Below are 23,490 nucleotides of genomic sequence, written 5' to 3'. Positions count from 1 at the left end.
CTCCGTGTTTGCGAATTGAAAGCTATCCATATATTTTCACTTCAACGTGATTCACTGACATAAACAAAATACTGCAAAATACAGACTTTTGAAATAAAAACTGAAAACGTTAATATTCTGGCAACTGAATCCATGCAACTGAAGAAAGGTCACCGGCCTGGATCGTAAACTCTGTTTCCCTTGTCACAGATCTGAGTATTTGCGGTATTTTCAGATTTTATTGAATGACTGATCCTATAATAACCAGTACTTTTCCCCATTGTTGCACAGTGACAGACCTGCATGTCAAGATATTAGTGAAAGACCTCCACCCACCTACCTAAAACATTTATGAATCTGCCCAAATTCCATGGTGTAAAATCTGTACCCACTTCTCCAAAGCCCCAATGTCTCACAATTGTATCCCTGTACCAGACAGAGCTCCTGGCCCTCTGTGATACTGTAATAGCTCGGTACCCACGTGCTACACCCTAATGGTATAACTTGTCAGACCTGTACTGTGTTCAAGCAATTGCAGACTTTTTTTAACCAAGTGTCATAGAGCTAAAAATGTCCTCTTAACACGATGCGAGTTTGGAAGGAGATGATTTGTAATATTTGTTTTAGAACTTATCCTGCAGGTGGAGCACTTTGTGCATTTTTTTTAACTGTGGGAATTCATTGGATCAGCTGCCAGAGTTAAAGTAAAAGAATAAAGGGAAATTCCAAAATGAAGCTGAATGTTTGTGCTGAATGTTGGAGGAAGTTGACTGAGTGGAGGACTCCACTGTTAAAGTGTGGGTCTTCGTGAGAAATTGTTTTCATGGTTAGGAAGGAACACGAAGCATATTTGAAGATAATCAGACATGGGGCAAGGCAGGAATTAAAAAATGTGATTTGAGCAAAAATGGTTATATTCTGGCAGATGGTGCTGATTCATAAGAGTATTGCAACAATCTGAATTTGCTCATTTCTAGGGAGTAACTATGCCCATTAGGGAGTTACCGAGCAGTTTTGCAGTTGCGTTATCTGGAGAATTTTGATTCTCATCAACGTGAAGTACGTGCTCATCAATACAGAGAGTCATACAGTGTGAAACACGCCCTTAGGCCCAACTTGCCCATGCCGACCAACATACCCCACCCAAACCAGTCCCTATCCCTCTAAACCTATCCTATCGTAGAGTCATAGTCTCAAGGAATACAATTTTTTAGGAGTGAGTTTGGGTTTGGCTCGAGCTTCAGGGGCTGTGAAATGTTCCACCCTGGTCTACTCACTCTGTGCTTGATATTCCAATTTTCACAACACCTTTCCCATGCTTTCTGACTTTGCAGAGTCTATTCAGAACTTTGGGGCTGTTTGGCTCCAGTTTCTATCTTCCAGTGTTAAGACTATTCATCCTGATTTATAAATGATACTTGCAGCTGACTGACCCGAGTAGATCAGCTCTTACTGATTGAGCTGCCTTAATGCACCTTAAAGATACATTCTGCCTTTCATTGTCTGAACATGGGACTGGGTGTATGAGGGAAGTTCTGAGTGAAAGAACTAATGCTTTTTCCACCTCCAAAGACCTGATTGGTTCCAGAGAGGAACATCGAACACTTCTATAGTTAATAACATATAGATAGACACAAAATTGTGGAGTCACTCAGCGGGACAGACGGACAGTCTGAAGAAGGGTCTTGGCCCGAAACGTCACTATCCCTTCTCTCCAGAGATGCTGCCTGTCCCACTGAGTTACTCCAGCAATCTGTGTCTATCTTTGGTGTATAACCAGCATCTGCAGCTTCTTCCTACACTTATTAACATGTACCCTGGCTTGAGGTACAGACTTAAATCTAATTGCTAGCCTTTGGGTTTCTATATAGAAAAAAAAAATACTTGCAAAAGGATAAGATGTCAATGTGTAAATGAGGGATGTTGATGGGATAATATTTGGATAAGATACACCAGAAATGGGTTGTAGTGACGTATTTAAGAAGCTTGCATGTGGATTAATGGTCCTTGGGATGGGATACCCGCTGAGGTCACAGTGAGAGTAACAGGAAAGATGTGATTGCTCTGGAATTAGTGCAATCGAGATTTGAGGATGTTGCCAGGACTGGAAAATGTAGCTTTGACAGAAGATTAGATAAACTAGAATTGTATTCCTTGTACTAGTAGCAGCTGAATGGTGACTTAATTGGGATCTATACAATTATGAGCTGCTTATATTGTGTAAATGGGAAGGATCTATTAATCTATTTCCCAAAGCACAGGGTCTGAAATAGGGATCATTGTGTTTTAGATGGGATATAAGAGGCGAAGAGTCATCCATAAACTCTCACACATAAATTGTTTAATGAAATGGGACAGGTCGGGTAATGAGTTCGGGTAATGAGTTCGGGTAATGAGTTCTGGGAATGAGGTGTGAGAGGGTGTAACGGTTGAGGCTGGAATTTATAGTTGACAGCGAATAGCCAATGGACCATATAAATTGCTCTGGTGCTTTTTTAATTAATTTTTATCTGCACAGATTAGAAATAGGAACTTGTAATGTTTTCAAGCGTACTGCAGCGGTAGGTAAATTATAACAACCTCTACCCATGTGACAGACGTAGCGTTGAGTTAAATTTAGTTTGGAATTGTGGGCTGTGAGTTCAATTTGTTTGTGCAGGACATGGAATTTTGTTTTGACCAGGCTGTAAGCCGGGCCACAGAGGCTAGCTTTTTAAATGGGAAAATTATTAATCTGAGCTTGGTTACGAGCCCAGGTCTCATCTGATTTTCTAGGGTTCATGCATCCATAAATTCTGTTCCAGAGTATAAGAGCCAGCTTTTCATTTTGTTAATGGGTCACTTAACACTGGTGTCGAGTGACCATTTGCCATTACGGAGCTGCAGTTTTAGCAACGTTTGTTTTTAAAAAAAAATTCTGGATCAAGTTGCAGGAGCGAGGACGAGTGAACCACTCAGCGACTGAATGACGGTGTGAGAGGAGACTGTGGGAGGGGAACGGGGCCTCAAGCAGATCAAATCCTGATCTCAATTCCAGCTCGATGGACAATCTTTGCGCAGCTGAACATTTCAGATTCTTCTGGCAGATTTGAAATAAGATTGCAGGGAGACGGAATAAAGCAGTAAGTGGGACAACCTACAGTTTTGTTTTCATACCTTGTACGACTGCACAGAAGCAGGGTTAATGTAGCAGTCTAAAATAGTAATGGAACTTAATTCACTTCAGCATAGGTGCACCAGAAGTGAGAGGGATTAGGCATGCACAATCAATGGGGTTAGGGTCTGTACGGGCATGGCTAAGGTGTGCAGGGATAGGCTGGGTATGCCTGTGTTTGCGGTGTGTGTGTGCACATATGTGGATGAGTGCATCTGGGATATGAAGGTATTTGGGGGAGGAGTATGGGCATGTCTATTGAATGGTGTAAAAGACCTCCGTGTGTAGGAGGCAGAAAGATAACCTTACAGGGGTGTATACAATCAGGAAGGGAATATTAAAAAAATGAATACCACTTCTTCCTCCCAGCACAGCAAACCCTTGGGTTTGGTTTATTATTAATACCAATGGATGTTTTGTGAATCATGGGGGAGAGGGATTAATTACAAAAGGGACTGGGTTTCCTCTGCGCCTTCCTCCCTCGCAACATGGACCCGCTACAGTTCGCATACCGTCCGAACAGATCCAAGGACGATGCGGTCTCCCAGGTTCTGCGCACTGCTCTCTCTCACCTTGACAGCCAGAAGAGGGGGCTATGTGAGGATGCTGTTCATTGACTTCAGTTCAGCCTTCAACATGATAGTCCCCACCAGACTTGCTGAGAAGCTGCTGGAATTGAGGCTGAACACCCCCCTGTGTGCCTGGGTCCTGAACTTTCTCACTGCCAGGCCCCAGGTAGTCAAGATGGGAGAAAATACATCGAAGACCCTCACCCTGAGCACAGGATCCCCCCCAGGTTTGCGTCCTCAGCCCTCTACTGTACTCCCTGTACACACATGACTTTGTGGCTAGGTTCAGCTCCAACTCTATAATCAGGTTTGCTGATGACACTGTGGTGGTGGGCCTGATCACCGAAAATAATGAGAAGGCCTACCGGGAAGAGGTGGCTGATCTGGCACTCTGGTGTCAGGACAACAGCCTCCTCTTGAATGTCAAGAAAACGAAGGAGCTGATCGTGGGCTTTAGGTGGGCACAACATCCGAGGACGTACACGCCACTGAAGATAAATGGGGCTACTGTGGATAGGGTGAGCTGCTTTAATTACCTGGGAGTCCACATCTCAGAGGATATGACATGGACATCACACGCTGCCGCACTGGTGAGCAAGGCAAGGCAGCGTCTTTACCACCTCAGGCAGCTGAGGGAATTCAGAGTCTCTCTGAAGATCCTCCAGTGCTTCTACTCAGCGGCTGTAGAAAGCATCTTGTCCTGCAACATCACAATCTGGTTTGGGAACTGCTCTGCCCAGGACAAGAAGGCTCTGCAGAGAGTAGTGCGTTCAGCCGAACGCACTATGGGAACTACATTCGCCTCTCTGCAGGAACTATACATCAGAAGGTGCAGATCCAGAGCCAGAGGGACCCCTTCCACCCCAGCTGCTATGGTCAGGCAAACGCCTCCGCTGTCATGCTGTGAAAACAGAGAGGATGAGAAGGAGTTTCTTCCCTGAGGCCATTAGGACTGTAAACTCTTATCTCACCAGGGACTAACTTATTGTACCAATTTACTGTTGTGTTGTGTCTTTTTAAAATTGCTGTTCTTTTCTCACAAATATGTAATTACTGATTCTGTTCTATTCTGTTTTGTAGTATTTTTTTTTGCACAATCCGCAAGCATTGCCACTTTTCATTATACTGCACATCTCGTGTACGTATGTGACAAATAAACTTGACTAGACTTGTCTTGACTCGACTTGTTAAGAGTAGCTCTCTCTTTGAGTCAGAGAGATCTTATGGAGTTCAAATCCCAATTCTAGATTTGAGCGCAAGGTCTAGGCTTTTGCTCAGAATATAGCACTTGTGGGGTATGATACTCAGATGATGTTAAAACCATCTCTCCGATGGGTGTAATATAAACGTTTCCAGATTACAACTAGTACCATGTGCCAGTCATAGTCATACAGCATGGAAACAGGTCCTTTGACCCAGCTCATGCACACCGATCAAGATACCCCATCTGCCCTTGTTCCACCTGTCCACTTCTGGCCCATATCTCTCTAAACCTTTCCTATCTGTGTACCTGTCAAAATGTGTTTTATATGCTGTTATAGTAGCTGCCTCAACTATCTCCTACAGCAGCTCGTTCCATTCACCCATCACGGAGTGATTCCAGAAATCCAGAAAGTGGATGCATGTGTGAAGGGAAGGTTTTAGATATTTGGGGAACTAAAATTGTCTCTGGGGGATGTGGAACCCCCCACAAGCTAGGCAGGTGGCATCTTAGTAGAAAAACAACCAATATCCTCACTGAATGGCAGGGGATGAATTGCATGTGCTTATGGTAAGGATTTAAACTAACTTGGCAAGCACAATGGGAACTTGAGGATAAAATCAGAAGAAAGACACAAAATGCTGGTGTAACTCAGCAAGACAGGCAGCATCTCTGGAGAGAAGAGACGGGTGACATTTCAGATATAGACCCTTCACACCATTTGATTGAAGAAGGGTCTCTCTGGAATGGATAAGAGATAACATAACGGGTCATTGCAAATACCAATGACACCTCTTCAAAGGCACATCTCCAAAATAAGTTTCTCAAGTCAAGTCCTGTGCTTGCCTGGAAAAGGCAATTGACTGGGTAATTATTCAAATCCCCAGATATGGCTTGTGCTTGAATTCCATTTATTATTAGAGAAAATGGAAATAAAGTACACTAGGATTGAACAAAATGATTAAAACAACACAAAATGTGTATTCTTAAGAGCTGAAAATGACAAGGACAGTATGAAAAAGAAAATATGTTATTAATTAGATCACTTTTAATCCTATGTTATCTCCGTTTCCTCCTTTTAGTTTTTAAGATTATCCTAATTATTGTATAATATTCTGATGCACTTTCATGGATATTGACACAACTAGAAGTTGTTGCAGAATGAAATGTCAATAAAGTGTTCAGGTTAATCTCATTGTATTAAAACTCTAAAACTAACCATGCTGTCTGCATAACATAAAATTCTATTTGTGCTTTTGAATGAGAGATACAGAACCAACCATAACAAATTAATACTTTGATAGTTTCCAATTCAATAGCATTAACATAAACATGGGCCAAATTTCTGTGATTTCCAAATGCTAAGCTATCATGATACATTTCTGAAGAGCTGATATATTCTCGGGGGATTGGACATGCTCCTTTGAGCAAACAGCTGGAAAGATGTACTGTATATAGATGCTGCCTCACCCGCTGAGTTTCTCCAGCATTTTTGTCTACCTTCGATTTTCCAGCATCTGCACTCCTTCTTAAACAACTGTATATTAAACAATCATCTTGCTCATAGCACACGATTTGATACAATTTTACAGAGTTGTATGGCCATTAACTTTGAAGGAAAATACTGCATGGGTGAGTTTGTATATAATCTACAAGTATTGGGGATGTAATTTTGTTGAAATGATCTTTTACAGTGTGAATGTAATAGGATTGAGGCAAGTATATGGATAGATTATAGAGTAGGGAATAATTCTGCACCCGTGCTTGCTGCTTTATGTAGGTTGGTGATGTTTTGCTTTGAATATGTTTTTCAAATAGTTGACATGCTTATAAATTATCTGTATTATCAGGTATAAACAAGCAAAAGGACCAACATGTGAACTGTGAGATACAAGATTTGTGGTCAAAGAATTTTAAATAGAGATACAGTGTTAGGACAATTTCACTTCATACCTTTATTGTTTATAATGATCAAATGATGGTTTGGACAAATTTACCTTTGCTAGTCCACAGAACCTCCGTGGATTTAAGTTACAAACTGAGAAATTATTTTATTTGATGCATATAGCTGGCGCCTTTGCGCAGTTTCTGTATATAATCCACATATTGTCAGTGTGAAGTGTGAACTAGTTTGCATTAAATGTGCAAACAGTTCCTTCCAGTAAAAGCAATTTTGTAGCCCGTCAGTTCTTATAGCAACTAGCTTTATGACCCATTTAGGGAGGAGGATGTAGGAGGTAAATAATTATGCTAGACTGTTTAGAATTGTTATGTTTTTGCAATGGACTGATGTTTTACAAGTAATTTATTTTTCTTCAAGCTCTGTTGGTATTGAATTATCCCTGTGGAAGATAACCCACTATCTGGGCTGCATGGTGGCATAGCGGTACAGCTACTGCCTTACAGCGCCAAAGACCCGGGTTCGATCCTGACTACGGGTACTGTCAGTCCGTAGTTTGTGCATTCTCCCCATGATCTATGTGGGTATTCTCCGAGATCGTCGTTTTTCTCCCACACTCCAAAAATACAGGTTTGTAGGTTAATTGGCTTGGTATAAATATTTTTTTAAATTGTCCCCAGTGTGTGTAGAGCAGTGTTAATGTGCTGGGATCGCTGGTTGGTGCGGACTCGGTGGGACGAAGGGTCTGTTTCCACAGTGTAATTCTAAACTAAACCCCAATCCTCCCATGCGACATCTAAGATAGATCATCAAAGTAGGTGTGAAGAAGGCTCTCAACCCTGAACATCACCTATCCATGTTATAGATGCTGCCTGACCTGTTGATTTACTCCAGCACTTTGTGTCATTCTATGTATTAACCAGTAGGTACAGTTCTTTTGTTTCTAGATTGTCCCATTCCTCCCCACAGCACCCCCAGAGTTATATGTTGTGAATCATATAAAGAGTTAATCTCCCACCATTCTTTTGTGTTGATGGAGGTACATATTATGAGGTACTTTACTGCAGGAGTTCACAGTGTGTGAAGTACCTTCCTGGTGTTATGGATGGTGTGCATATGTAGTATTCTGGGGTACTCATGGTAGAGGGGCCTTTTAAGGAGACCTGCACTCTGCAGTAATACCAAGGCCATATGCAAATACAAACTATACTTCTTTACTTTTGTCATTACTGAAGCTACATTTTGTTATCTCCCTAATCGTCTGGTGTACCTGCATTTGGTCATCAGTGACGTGTATAAGCAAACCCAGTCCCAGTCCCAATCAACACGACCCAATCTCTCACTGGTTAGCAAATCCTCTGCTTTTCTGTTATGTTCACCAAAGTGGATAACATCATGTTTTTTTTTACATTGTATTCCATCTGCTATTTTCTTGCCCTCATACCCAGCTTTTTGATATCCCGATGAAGCCTCTTTACGCATTCCTCTGTACTCATGCTTCCGCCTAGTTAAATATTTACAGCAAACTTAGAAATAAGATATTTGAGCACCTCAGCTACATTTTTGGTATAGATTGGGAATAGGCGCAAAAAACGATCTCTATATGCCTGTCAAACTAAGAAGGATCTGGTTGTTCCCATTCCTTTGCTTCATGTGCATTACTGAATTCTCTTTCCATGTCCATACATTAACCCCGATTCAATGTACTAACCTTGTTGGCTAGCCTCCTGGGTGGAACTTGATCGGCAGGGTTACAAACCGGCACTGATTCCATTTTATAATTCTCTTTGTTCATCCCTTTCTTCCTCTCTCCTTTCTTAAATGGTGTGATCATTAAACAAGAACGATTGCTCAACCTTTTGAATCCTGGAAGATGACAACCAGAGTCTCTGTCAAAACCTTAGAATCATCATGGATAACTTTTCTATATTGCAAGCCAACTATCCCCATCCATCTGAGAATGGATTGATTGTTTCAATTTGCAAAGATGCACCCCAGTTAACCCAAACCTTTCTAGCCTGACTTTAATTTCTTCCTAACCTTGAGGTTATTTCCATTATATTCAAAACACCCAAATGTCTCTTAAACTATTGTTTTGTGCTGATGTCTCTCCACTCTCTCTATGGAATATTCATACTTTCCTAGGGTGTGAGTTATGCATGCATACCAGGGGAGTGGTAGCCTGAAGCTATGTGACACGATGACAAGACATATTAAAGTGGATGCATGGAGGAATTTGCTTGCTAGCTTTAGGTTCCAATCCGGTCTTTGGACATTGTAGCCTGGGAACTGAATCAATGGGAGTGGCCTTCAACGTAATTGTTCGCTACTGCTCGTCAATTTCTGAGGCGGACTTGTTTCTACACCTCAGAAGCAATTTAACTGAATTAGTAACTCCCAACAGACGATGAGCATAAATTAATTTGCCAGCACCATGGGTGCCTCCAATATCCTTGGCTCAAGTTGGTCTGTTCTCAATCTAACTGGATGTCCTCGATCATCTAACCGTGAGCTGTTTTCTGTTTTGCTCGGGGAGGGCTGGGCGATGTTCAGCCAGAACATTAGATATTTGCCAGGCACTGAAATGTTGATGGTTGGGAGGGGTTGTTAGATACATGGGAGCAGAGGCAGAGTGAAGGTAAATGATTTGAATGCATGGTTTCAAATTCCAGCTTGGTTGCTGGGGAATTTAAGTTCCGATTTGTAAAATGTTCAAGATTTTTTAAACAGAAATTAGCCACTTGGTGTCTGTGATGCTTGCTGCAAAACTATCTGGTTTACTCTAATTTCCTTAATAGAAGAGAGTCTGCATCCCTTACATGGTTTTGCTCATCTATGACTCCAGACCCACACCATTCTGGTTACGTTGTAACTGGCTTAGCAAGCAAGTCGTGTCAAATATTTCCATGTTAAAACATAACAAGAAAACTGAGCAGATCACGTGGCAAAGACATTCTCAATCCAATCAATCACAGAAGTAGTTCATGTGAATATCTGGGGATTGGTGTTCACATTTGGAGAGCTACCTCACAGACTGTCTTTTAACCTCTCATCGTGGTCTCTGGGAACCTCTGTCATATCCAGTAAAGCAGGTTCATTAGTTATGGTAGCAGAGAAGTATTTAGTTGCAAAGGAATGGCCCTGCAAATCCTAATTTAGCATTGCCTCTGTATCCCATGATAACCTATGTCATCAATGAATCCCATTTTCCTCCTTATTGGACAACACTTGAAAGCAGCACTGAAAATGGGACACCATTGTCCTGTGTTGGGGATTCATTGTTTATTGTCAACTGTAGCTTGGTAACACTGACATTGATAGATCTGAAATATTTAGCTTCTAAACTATGTTTGTGGCAGGTGATGAGATCTAAACAAGGACCCCGCCCTTGCCAATTCATGTTGTAAATGCTTTTGTTCCTGGTCTCTGCGTGTGTACTGTCTGCAAAATGTACTGCATATATTCAGCAAGAGTATATAGCACCTCACAAACCTATGGGGGACCTCGTATGAGGTCCTATAAACCTATGATTTCATAATGTTGAAGGGCAAAGGCAGCAATCTCATTTGAATGGTCTCATTTGTAAGTTCTACTCATACTGACATGTCAAAAAGCATTTCTAACATGGCCAATAAAAAGAAGTGGAAATTTTCTCTAGCCTGAACACCTGAAAAAGCTGCCGAGGTTGAAAATGTCAGATTTTCATATGTCGTTAATTAAGGATATTCAGGGTACTGGACTCGGGCTGGAAGATGATCACCCTGGCTCTAATTTACTCCTTTCCACTGTTCTTGGAAAAAATCAAATTGTTGCTCTAAAGCCAGGAGAAAGTTGAGACCAGCAGAGTTTATAGTTTAATTAATATTTCAAAAGACATTGATGCTCTGTATTGTACAGATTGTCTTTGAGAATTTAACCTGAATTTCGCTATTAGGATTGCATCATTGGTGGTGAGAATTGATTAAATAAATATAGGCAATCCTCATTAGGACTATATGGAAAAGATTGACTGATTTCAAATATCTGCCTAGTTTACAGTGTTGAATGTTAACCTATACAAATTGTGACTGAGTATTGGGAATATCTCACTGTATTTTTGATTTGGGATTATTGGTTCGATGTTTTATAACAAGTTATGGGGCAAGTATATTATTCTGTGCAAATCTCAAGAAAAGAGAGAAATCCTGTGATTTTATTAGCAAACTCTGGCAGTCTGCCACACATTTCTTCTTCATGTGGCCGAGTGCAAATGGTGACTGGAAACTGAATAACCGGCTGTTGACAAGTGCTAGTTATTGCCCCTGGAACCTGCTGCTGGTGGTTAGTGCCACACTGAATGGCCTCATCTGATTTTGAATTCCTTATCAGGAAATGAAGGGGAAGAGGATAATTTTAGATTCGCATTCCTTTACTGTGTTGAGATAGCTAAGCCCTGGTTAACTCTTTTCTATTTAGCCAGCTGGGTCTAATGTAACCTAGAATCAGCAAGAACGACCAGAGCTGGAAACATGGAGCAGTAGAGAGAGGAACAAAACTACCCTTCAAACTAAATGCTGCAGTTCTAACCGCAACTCCAGGTGATATCACTGCTGTGGCATGTGCTTGTCATCTGAACTCTTGCGTTTGAATTCCTGTGTCCATATTACGAGGGGGTCAGCAGCAGAAAAATGTTCACCCGTGAATATGCTGTTGCTGCTGAAAACTCTGGTCGTCGAGGATCCAAGATGGCAAAGTCTCTTTACTTCCTTTCATGTTTCATGGATTCTAACATTGGAATGATCAAGAATTTAGAATAATTTAGAATTGGTGAGTTTATGTTGTGCTGTTTGTTTTGCGAAACAGAGTCATAATTTAATTCAGAATTAATGATTTCATACATGTTCTATGGTAAAATGTTCCTCCATATTTCCTTGGGAAAACATTTAAAATATCCCTCTAATTCTGACAAGGGCTTATTTTTCTGTTCATGGGCTAGCTTTAAGTTTTGACTTTTTAATTCTTCATGGTTCAAATTATGGTTGTGACAGGGATTAGTTCTGCGAAATATATTTTGCTTGCTGCACTTGCATGTAGTTGGACAATGTTGTTATCGGTTGATGTAACACATGAGTTTAGAAATCTTTTAACTTGAATTCAAATTTGTTACATCTTTTATTAGAAGCTTATTATAGCATGGATGTAATCTGCTTATGTTTATACTTCTTGAGACCGATTTTCTTCCCATTTTGTGAATATTGTGATCTGAGGTAGGGTCTGCACATACGTTGATACCTCTGAAGAACTGATCGTCTTTTTTAGTTTTAAGTTACATTCAAGATGGATCAGAGAACAGCAAGATGTTGGTGCTGGAAAATAGATCACTTCCTATCTTTAGCATTCTGTGCCAGTATCAAACAGACATGGAGAAAGGCTGCTTGTGTGCCTCACCCTCAACCTCAGAATTGCTCTTCAAACACTAGTTTTGGCAAAGCAATATGAAGTGAAATTAATGGAATGAAAATAGTGTGTGTAAAAAATAAATAAATACATACATACGGTCACAAGGAATAGGAATAGAATTAGGCCATTCGGCCGGCCAAGTCAACTCCGCCATTCAATCATGGCTGATCTATCTCCCTCCCAACCCCATTCTCCTGCCTTCTCCCCATTACCTCTGACACCTGTACTAAACAAGAATCTATCCATCTCTGCCTTAAAAATATCCGCTGACTTGGCCTCTCCAACCTTCTGGGCACTAGCTATAAGGAGAGTTTGGACAAATTTGGATTTTTTTTTCCTGGAGTGTCAAAGATTGAGAGGAGACTTACTCAAAGTTGATAAAATTGTGAGAGGCATAGATAAAGTAGATGGTCAGAACCTTTACTCCAGGGTGGAAATGTCAAAGACTAGAGGGCATAGCTTTAACATCAGAAGAAGAAAGTTTAAGGAAATGTGAGGGGTAGTATTTAGTGCAGAGAAGTGCCTGGAGTGCACTGCCAAGGGTGGTGGTGGAGACATACAATAGTGACATTTAAGAAGCTTTTAGATAAGCTCAGGAAAGTTATACAGGAAATGGATGTATATGGATCATGCACAGGCAAAAAGGTCTAGCTTAATTTGGCATTATGTCCGGTACAGATATTATGGGCAAAAAATGGCCTGTTGTACTGTCCATGTTCTTAACATTGAATAAAAATCAGGATGAGGAATTGAATCATCTAGGACTCGATGGCCAGAGTTGTAAGTACCAGTAAATAGGATTAGTATAGTTGGGTACTTTATGATTGACATTGACATGGTTAACCATACGGCTTGTTTCTGTGTTATATGATTCTATCTATGACTCTACCAATCTAATGAGAAATTCAGGTTAAATGTTTTATCTGCTGATACCATCTAAACCAACAGCAGCATAAAGATACCTTGGGTCCATTAGTCATGCCAGAATTTAATTTCAGGTTGAGGAGTGATGTCTAATTCACTGCACAGCCAGTCCCCTAGGCGACCCATTGCTCATGTTGCCTGTGTGGTTCTGCTCTGTTAAGAGATTAAATATTACATTTCATTCTTTCAAATTTCAAATAGTGCTAAACTGCTGCCCTTCTTTCCATGGTTTATTCTTTATAAACTGGCGTGATTCCATTATACCACTTCCAGCCTGAATTTTAAGATTGTAGTCTGCTCTGATATAAAATGAAATCTCACCCAGACCAGCATTCACCTGTAATCACCAATACAAAAAATCTGCTTATTTTGCAACTTTATTACTGAGTATTAATCCAGAAAGTATTTTAAAAAAATGGCATATTCAGATTCAGAATTCAATCTTTAAAAGAAATCTGAAAATAAATAGTTTTGATCAATAATAAAGACAAGGAAGCAATTAGGTTATCATAACATTTCACTGTACCTTAATTGGTACATGTGACAATAAACTCACATAGAAACATTATTTTTGAGAAGGAAGCCTACAATCTTTCTCATCTAAGTGTCACATGAGCCCTACAGCAATGTGGTTAAGATTTGAAGTGACATCACATTTTCTGATTGTGGTGAATGCTGTACATTAGAAAGGAGCAATGGGCCTCAGGTTCATTTACAGCAAATGACGCTTCAGAGGTGTTGGCTGCTGTCTCTCCCTGTATTCCCTCTCTTTCACTCCCATACCTTTGCTTGTACAAGTCACTTGGGCTCTGTTAGCTTCATCACCAGGGGTAAGATCATAAACTCAGCACATTGAATAGACTGAAGAAGGAAATTAGCTTCAGCCTTGTAAAAGAGACTGCTATCGACCATTTAAAATACTCCTTCAGATCTGATCCACGCTTGGAACTGCGTGGATGTCAGTTTGTTATTAGGGCCATACAAAGAGCACTGAAAGTGTTAACCTTCCAAACCTGCTTGTAAGGAAATAGTGAGAGATTTAGCTGCTGTAACTGGACCTGTTGTACACAATCTATTTAAAGCCACAGAGTGCTCCACTTGGGCGGCAAGAGATACAAACACCATCTTTCAATATGTTATTGCTTCAAGTGTTTTGGGATGCCTTGAGGTTTCGAAAGACTCTATATAAATGCAAGTGTTTCTTTCTTTGCCAGTCTAGTTAAGGCTTTTTTGTAATTGGCATTTACTTTGAGTTCCATTGAAAGTCATATTCATCTCAATTCCACAGCAACACAATAGTCATCTAAAAGCTTCCAATAAAATATTGATGAACTCGAGTAACTGATTGGCTTCAATTCACTGTCAAGCACGTGAGTCATACAGCTCGGAAACAGGCCCTTTGGCCCAATTTGCCCATGCAGGCCAAGTATCAGCAGGGTACTGCAGCAAACCTGTATGAAATTGCCACCTTTATTGCTTGTAGGAATTCAGGGTTAGTTAAGATCAGTGCAGCATTAAATTTTAAATTAATTGCAGTATGTGCCAAGGAAGCAATCTGAAGAAACATAGATATTCTGAAGATGCACTCCATCTGCAAAACAATCACAGCAAAATGTGTTTCAGAAATAGTTGTAGTCTAAAAATTATTCAGCTTCAGCTTATAAGAGGGCAGGAGGATGAGAGGTGATCTTGTAGAGTTGTAGAAGATCCTGAGGGGAATTGAGAGGGTAAATGCAGTCTTTTTCACGTGGAAGAGTAGCGAAATCGAGAACCAGGGAACATAGGTTTAAGGTGAGAGGAGAAAGATTTAATAGTGAGAGGAGAAAGATTTAATAGGAACCGGAGGGACAACTTTTTCACACAGGGTGGTGGGTGTATGGACGAAGCTGCCAGGGTAGGTAGTTGAGGCAAGTACTATAACAACATTTAAAAGACATTTGGGAGGGTACATGGATAGGAAAGGTTTAGAGGGATATGGGCCAAACACGGGCAGGTGGGACCCGTGTGGATGGGGTATCTTCGTCAGCATGGTCAAGTTTTGTTAAAGGACCTGTTTCCATGTTGTATGACTAATGGAATTTAAGGGTAGGATCTCTGGGAACATCTGAGACATCCTATGCATCGCATTTCTCGGTACTACTCCCCCTCTGAAGCTGCACTTGTAATATGCATCAGTGGAATTACATTAATACAACACTTTGCAAAAATGATAAAAATGATGCTAAACTGTAAACATGTGGACAAACGACAAAAGGACAAAGGATATAAGGTGCAGTGAAATTTGAGTTACCATGCAGCACACAAATAAGATAAACCCAATACTGTAGAATTTAACATAAAACATAAAAACATTCCCCACAGAAGAATCAACGTTTCCCACTGTGAGGGAAGACAACAAAGTCCAGTCATCTTCCTCCCGTTCACCCGTGGTCAGGGCCTATCGTGGCCTCCGCAGTCGCCGCAACGGCGGCCCGATGTTTCAGGCCCACTCGCCGAGATGATGGAGTTCCGGCGTCGGAACGTAAGAACACTCTCAGCGGCTTGGAGTTTCCGAATCGGCCACTTCCTACTGGAGACCGCGGCTCCCGAAGTCCACAGGCCGAGCTGGGTGGAGCTTCGCCCACCCCCCCACACACATAAAAAAGACTAAAAGACCACAAAAACAAACATTTTAAACAGACTAACAATTTAGTCTCGTAGCGGCTCGTATATTTTTCACAATGTTGAAAAAAAGTCACGAGTTTACCGGATTTCCCGCGTACCTACTGTCACTTTTACGAGCCGCTACGAGACATCCACGAACTCCTACGGACCCGCTACGGACATTCTCCGAGTTCGAATCAGGGGAAAACTCGGTAGAACTCTTGAATTACCTCGTACAGTGGGACAGGCCCTTTAGACTATAAACAATGATGGTTGGCACACATTTCCCAGTAAAAATCCTGTTAGTTTTCCATCTGGACCATTGAATAGCAGGCAGTGATTCCTGCAGACATATCGTCTGCTTTGTTCTGTCGTCCACGTCATATATGCATGGTTAGTATTTTTACTCTAGTATTGTCCATTAAACAGAAGGTGATAGTGTGGGTTAACTATGTGACAAACTGTTTTTAGCAGCTGATGAGGCCACTTAAAGGTAGAGGCTACCCTGTGCCTGCTCTTTGTCACATCCACTGTGAGGCTTTTCTCACCCTCCATATATTAGACACTGTTTCCTTGCATTCTGTTTTCAAATTGTAATTGCACCAGGGGAAGAAATGGAGAAATATATGGAAATATATTTTATTAAACAAACAGGCAGTTCAGCTCAACAGTTCATGTCAACATTGAGGCTAACACATAATTAGCTGCCCTGTTCCCTATCCACATCTACTGATCCCAAGCTAAACTAACCTTGAATAATGTTTTCAGTAGTGGGAGACTCTAGGACAAGAGGGCACGACCTCAGAATAAAAGGATGTACCTTTAGAATGGAGATGAGGAATTCCTTTAGCCAGAAGGTGGTGAATCTGTGGAATTCATTGCCACAGGTGGCCGTCATTGGGTATTTTTAAAGCGGAGATCGATAGGTTCTTGATTAGTAAGGTTACTGGGAGAAAGCAGAAGAATTGGAGTTTAGAGGGAAGAATATATCAGCCATGATGGAATTGCAGAGCAGACTGAATGGGCCGAATTGCCTAATTCTGCTTCTGTCTTCTGATTTTATGTCACCAATTTGCTCCCAAGTATAATATGGGTTCTCTACAATATGGGTTCTCTACAACCTATAGGATATTGTTTCTGCTTAAAACATGTTAAAAGCCTTTTACACTTAATTCTAATCTATCCCCATTGTTAAAGGCCATTCATTGTCGATAATTAAGAGTGTTTAATTGTCATATGCACTGAGTCCGGAACAATTAAATTCTTACTTGCTGCAGTTTTACAGGCACATTAAATGCACCAACACAACAAATAAATGTACAGTAAATTATCAGTTATACTAGGAAAACAGACCACAATAGTATAATCTTTGGAGAGAAGGAACAAGTGATGTTTCTGGTTGGAACCCTTCTTCACACCTTTCTTTTCTCTAAACCAGCATCTACAGTTCCATCCAATCCATAATAGTTCAGTTCTGACGTAATGTGTCATTAGAGTTGTGCAAGGTAATTCAAGTTCCAGATGGTTGAAGGGAAGAAGTTGTTCACGAACCTGGAGGTAACAGTTCTTGTAGCACCTCCCCGATGATAGCAGTGAGATGACAACGTGGCCAGGCTGTTGTTGGTCTTTGATATAAGCTGCCTTCTTGATGCAGCACGTCCTGTGGGTGGTCGGGAGGTCAGCACCTGTAATGGATTGAGCAATATCCAGCACATTATGCAGACTCTTTCATTCTTGGGCATTTGAGTCACCAAACCAGCCCTGATGCAACTAGTTAGAATGGTCTCTGATGTACATCTGTCAAAATTCTATAGAGTGTCGACGTGCTGAATCTCAAGTGTCAGTTGAAATATATCTTGTCCCATCTCTTTTAGAAGCTTCATTGCATCATCCAAAAAATAGTGTAGTTATACTAAAAGAAACCTCACTTTGTCATGTCACTTGTTCCTTGTACCTTATACCTTCCGAAGAGTCCACCAGGGACTATACTGGAAGTTGGACAATTTTATACTGGACATTTTTTACATTTATCAAGCCAATTAACTTACAAACCTGGACATCTTTGGGGTGTGGGAGGAAACTGAAGATCTCGGAGAAAATACACGCAGATCACGGGGAGAATGTACAAACTCCATGCAGACAGCACCCTGTAGTCAGGATTGAATCCGGGTCTCTGGCGCTGCATTTTGCTGTAAGGCAGCAACGCCTACTGCTGCGCCACCTGCGATCACTGTCTGCTAAAAAGACATGCAGAGAGGAGAGTACATCAGGAGAGCACAGGGAAGAGCACAGAAACTGGCCAAGAAATTGTAATAGTATTGAAGTAGCATTGTGGGTCACCCTAACAGTCTGAAGTCTCATCAGGACCCAAATAAGATAACTTAATGAAGAATTTTGTAAAGGAATTTCTGTGTCACTATTTCCCTGCCCTTGGATTGGTTTTGATTTTGATCATTTAAAGCATAAAGCGGAAGGCCACATTGCATTGAATCTTCCTGAAAGAGTCTTTACATTTTATTTATGAATGGTATTGACCCTGTGAACCAGCAAATTTGAAGTAGTTGAAAGCTTAGGCCAAATTCCTTATGACAAGAGCATGACCTTGAGATTGGCCTCAGCTGACGGTCACATCTTAAACTCAAGCTGCTAAATGTTTCCCATTTTTGGCTAAATTTTTGTGATGTAGCCATTAGTAGCAAGATCTGGAAATAGGACGACAAAACCTTAGAAATGTTTCAAAAAAGCTTTACCAGATTAGTTTCAGGATTGAAGGACTTGAACTATGAGGTCTAATTGGAATCTATGTGATTAATATCCTTTAAGCAGAGTAGACTGAAAGCAGAATTGCTGACCTGCTTTAGAAACATAGAAACATAGAAATTAGGTGCAGGAGTATGCCATTCGGCCCTTCGAGCCTGCACCGCCATTCAATATGATCATGGCTGATCATCCAACTCAGTATCCCGTACCTGCCCTCTCTCCATACCCTCTGATCCCCTTAGCCACAAGGGCCACATCTAACTCCCTCTTAAATATAGCCAATGAACTGGCCTCAACTACCCTCTGTGGCAGAGAGTTCCAGAGATTCACCACTCTCTGTGTGAAAAAAGTTTTTCTCATCTCGGTTTTAAAGGATTTCCCCCTTATCCTTAAGCTGTGACCCCTTGTCCTGGACTTCCCCAACATCGGGAACAATCTCCCTGCATCTAGCCTGTCCAACCCCTTAAGAATTTTGTAAGTTTCTATAAGATCCCCTCTCAATCTCCTAAATTCTAGAGAGTATAAACCAAGTCTATCCAGTCTTTCTTCATAAGGCAGTCCTGACATCCCAGGAAACAGTCTGGTGAACCTTCTCTGCACTCCCTCTATGGCAATAATGTCCTTCCTCAGATTTGGAGACCAAAACTGTACGCAATACTCCAGGTGTGGTCTCACCAAGACCCTGTACAACTGCAGTAGAACCTACCTGCTCCTATACTCAAATCCTTTTGCTATGAAAGCTAACATACCATTCGCTTTCTTCACTGCCTGCTGCACCTGCATGCCTACTTTCAATGACTGGTGTACCATGACACCCAGGTCTCGCTGCATCTCCCCTTTTCCTAATCGACCACCATTTAGATAATAGTCTGCTTTCCTGTTTTTGCCACCAAAATGGATAACCTCACATTTATCCACATTATACTGCATCTGCCAAACATTTGCCCACTCAATCAGCCTATCCTAGTCTCCTTGCAGTCTCCTAGCATCCTCCTCACAGCTAACACTGCCCCCCAGCTTAGTGTCATCCGCAAACTTGGAGATATTGCCTTCAATTCCCTCATCCAGATCATTAATATATATTGTAAATAGCTGGGGTCCCAGCACTGAGCCTTGCAGTACCCCACTAGTCACTGCCCGCCATTGTGAAAAGGACCCGTTTACTCCTATTCTTTGCTTCCTGTTTGCCAGCCAGTTCTCTATCCACATCAATACTGAACCCCCAATGCCGTGTGCTTTAAGTTTGTATACTAATCTCTTATGTGGGACCTTGTCGAAAGCCTTCTGGAATTCCAGATACACCACATCCACTGGTTCTCCCCTATCCACGCTACTAGTTACATTCTCGAAAAATTCTATAAGATTCGTCAGACATGATTTACCTTTTGTAAATCCATGCTGACTTTGTCCAATGATTTCACCACTTTCCAAATGTGCTGCTATCCCATCTTTAATAACTGACTCTAGCAGTTTCCCTGTTTTCTCTCTCCCTCCCTTCTTAAAAAGTGGGGTTACGTTTGCTACCCGCCAATCCTCAGGAACTACTCCAGAATCTAAAGAGTTTTGAAAGATTATTACTAATGCATCCACTATTTCTGGAGCTACTTCCTTAAGTACTCTGGGATGCAACCTGTCTGGCCCTGGGGATTTATCGGCCTTTAATCCATTCAATTTACCCAACACCACTTCCCGACTAACCTGGATTTCACTCAATTCCTCCAACTCCTTTGACCCGCGGTCCCCTGCTATTTCCGGCAGATTATTTATGTCTTCCTTAGTGAAGACGGAACCAAAGTAGTTATTCAATTGGTCCACCATATCCTTGTTCCCCATGATCAACTCACCTGTTTCTGACTGCAAGGGACCTACATTTGTTTTAACTAATCTCTTTCTTTTCACATATCTATAAAAACTTTTGCAGTCAGTTTTAATGTTCCCTGCCAATTTTCTTTCACAATCTATTTTTCCTTTCCTAATTAAGCCCTTTGTCCTCCTCTGCTGGTCTCTGAATTTCTCCCAGTCCTCTGGTATGCTGCTTTTTCTGGCTAATTTGTACGCATCATCCTTCGCTTTGATACTATCCCTGATTTCCCTTGTTATCCACGGATGCACTACCTTACCTGATTTATTCTTTTGCCAAACTGGGATGAACAATTTTTGTAGTTCATCCATGCAGTCTTTAAATGTCTTCCATTGCATATCCACCGTCAACCCTTTTAGAATTAATTGGCAGTCAATCTTGGCCAATTCACGTCTCATACCCACAAAGTTACCTTTCTTTAAGTTCAGAACCATTGTTTCTGAATTAACAATGTCACTCTCCATCCTAATGAAGAACTCAACCATATTATGGTCACTCTTGCCCAAGGGGGCACGTACAACAAGACTGCTAACTAACCCTTCCTCATTACTCAATACCCAGTCTAAAACAGCCTGCTCTCTCGTTGGTTCCTCTACATGTTGATTTAGATAACTATCCCGCATACATTCCAAGAAATCCTCTTCCTCAGCACCCCTGCCAATTTGATTCACCCAATCTATATGTAGATTGAAGTCACCCATTATAACTGTTTTGCCTTTGTCGCACGCATTTCTAATTTCCTGTTTGATACCATCTCCAACTTCACTACTACTGTTAGGTGGCCTGTACACAACACCCACCAGCGTTTTCTGCCCCTTAGTGTTTCGCAGCTCTACCCATACCGATTCCACATCCTCCAAACTAATGTCCTTCCTTTCCATTGCGTTGATCTCCTCTCTAACCAGCAACGCTACCCCACCTCCTTTTCCTTTCTCTCTATCCCTCCTGAATATTGAATATCCCTGGATGTTCAGCTCCCAGCCTTGGTCACCCTGGAGCCATGTCTCCGTGATCCCAACTATATCATAATCATTAATGGCTATCTGCATGTTCAACTCATCCACCTTATTACGAATACTCCTTGCATTGAGACACAAAGCCTTCAGGCTTGTTTTTACAACGCTCTTACCCCTTATACAATTATGTTGAAAAGTGGCCCTTTTTGATTTTTGCCCTGGTTTTGTCTGCCTGCCACTTTTACTTTTCACCTTGCTACCTATTGCTTCTACCCTCATTTTACACCCCCCTGCCTCTCTGCTCTTGTACCCATCCCCCTGCCACATTAGTTTAATAGAGGAAATGTGAAACTATTTGCAAGAATGGAAGGACTTGGAACCAGACGACACAAATTCAAAGACAATTGCTGAACAAAGTTGTGGAGATGATCAGAAATGTTTCCAGCAAAAAAAAAATTGTTAATGATCTTGATTGTATCGCTTGTATTAGTGGTGAAAGCAGATCCTGTAGTAAATTAAAAAATATATATTTGTTCAAATGCAGGACCAGTGGGAAGGAGTAGTGGATTGAGCTGAGTTGCAAAACTCTTTCCCAGAGCCATCACAGTTTAATAAATTGAATGACTCCCTTCTGTGATGCACAGTAATATAATCAAACCGCAATTGTCTTGGGGACATGACAGTATGCCATCGACAGCAATCTAACACAACTGAGAAACGTATTAGTTCAGTAAGTCAGAAATAGTTACTGGATTCTCTTTTATAACAAAAAAAGGAATGGAAAGTGCAAGATTTTGGTGATCAGATTAGATTAATGGCCCTTCTTTTGATGTACAACTAAGGTTGGGGTATGATGTGGTGTTGATGTGGGCGTATTCAGAGATATTGTGAATTGCTTGTGTGCATGGGCCTTTGAATTGTTTCTGAAATCAGATTGATTATTGCATAACAAAATGCTAGTGTGGCTGAATGATTTGCTGTATGAATTACTGTCACTTTTAGCTTTTATAATAATTAATTCTCGGAATGTGTCTGTCACTTGGCTAAACCCAATGGTTAGAACGGTTTAGGGTTTGAACTCGAAGCCGAATGGTGTATTAAATTTAACACATCTCCAGATGAATGCATGTTCAAACTAACACCAAGAGATATAGGTTCTACTTGGATTTGCTCCCTGCAATCTAGCAACCGTTCAAGGAGTGTTTAAGTTTTCGTTTTACTGAAACTGTTGGTTGGATCAAGTGAGTGAATGTGGAAGAAGTACACGCAGTCTATTTCTCTGTAGCCTGTTTCTATCCATTCCTCTAACCCTCAATCTTCTGCCTTAGAGTGTAGGTACAGCAGAGACAATAGAAAATTAACCATTGTCTGCATAAAATGAACAGATTCAATACAGTAATCAATTGCAGCGTTATTAATGACACAGTGCTATTTATGAATATAATGCAAGATTATTACACCAAAAAGTCTCAAAACATCCTGGATATCTGTCATTCTGTAATATAAACCACCCAAACAACTTGGTTGCTGTCCTTTAACTTCTCCCCAAAAATCTATTACTCTAAGGCACTAACATTCCTTGATTAGATTCCTGCTTGTAACTCCTGAATATCCTTTTAAACTCCTCAAATAAATTTCATCTGACAATCTATGGGAGTTTGTTATTCCATTTGAAAACCCTTTAAAAAAAAAAAAATCTCATCTGTGTTTCACTTCTGACTATTCACCATTTTAGAATGTATTTAGTTTCTTGTGGATATCTGGCAAATAGGGATAATATCTGTAACAGTTTAAAAATCATGAGGTTAGTCACTTTGCATAAATAGTTTCTGTTTGCTCAAAACAGTTTGCTTACTTTCTACATGTAAAAAAAAGATGCTTACTTAAAATTTATAAAAGTTAGATTGGAACATACAGTCTGCAGAATCCTAACACAAATCTGACTGATTTCCTACTGAATCCTGCTATTCATTGCACTTCATCACTTATTGGGTTGTGAGTCTGGTGGAATTTCAGATTCAGAGTAATTTTTTATATAAAGAAAGATTCAGACAAGATGCTAACAGTCATCTGAATGCATACTTTTGCTTGTCTGATGTCTTGG

General features: G+C 40.9%; 1 protein-coding gene across 3 annotated transcripts in view; it reads left to right on the top strand.

Annotated features, from left to right (window-relative positions):
- The window catches only part of usp2 (ubiquitin specific peptidase 2), a 115,373-nt gene that overhangs the window by 2,024 nt on the left and 89,859 nt on the right, over positions 1–23,490 (top strand). Inside the window, exon 1 of one of the 3 annotated variants that reach the window (XM_033049976.1) lies at positions 9,166–9,310. The exons of 1 other annotated variant lie outside the window; for it this stretch is intronic. In XM_033049976.1, coding sequence (XP_032905867.1) covers positions 9,238–9,310 — 73 coding nt within the window. In that variant the 5' untranslated portion in view covers positions 9,166–9,237. Of the gene's footprint in view, positions 1–9,165; positions 9,311–11,304; positions 11,610–23,490 lie in introns of those variants that run through there. One more of the 3 variants, XM_033049977.1, reaches the window with a different exon arrangement.

The sequence above is a fragment of the Amblyraja radiata genome, chromosome 33 (assembly GCF_010909765.2).
Source record: "Amblyraja radiata isolate CabotCenter1 chromosome 33, sAmbRad1.1.pri, whole genome shotgun sequence".
Taxonomy (NCBI): Eukaryota; Metazoa; Chordata; class Chondrichthyes; order Rajiformes; family Rajidae; genus Amblyraja; species Amblyraja radiata.
The sequence above is the reverse complement of the archived record's forward strand: the minus strand, read 5'-3'. Positions and strand labels throughout refer to the sequence as shown.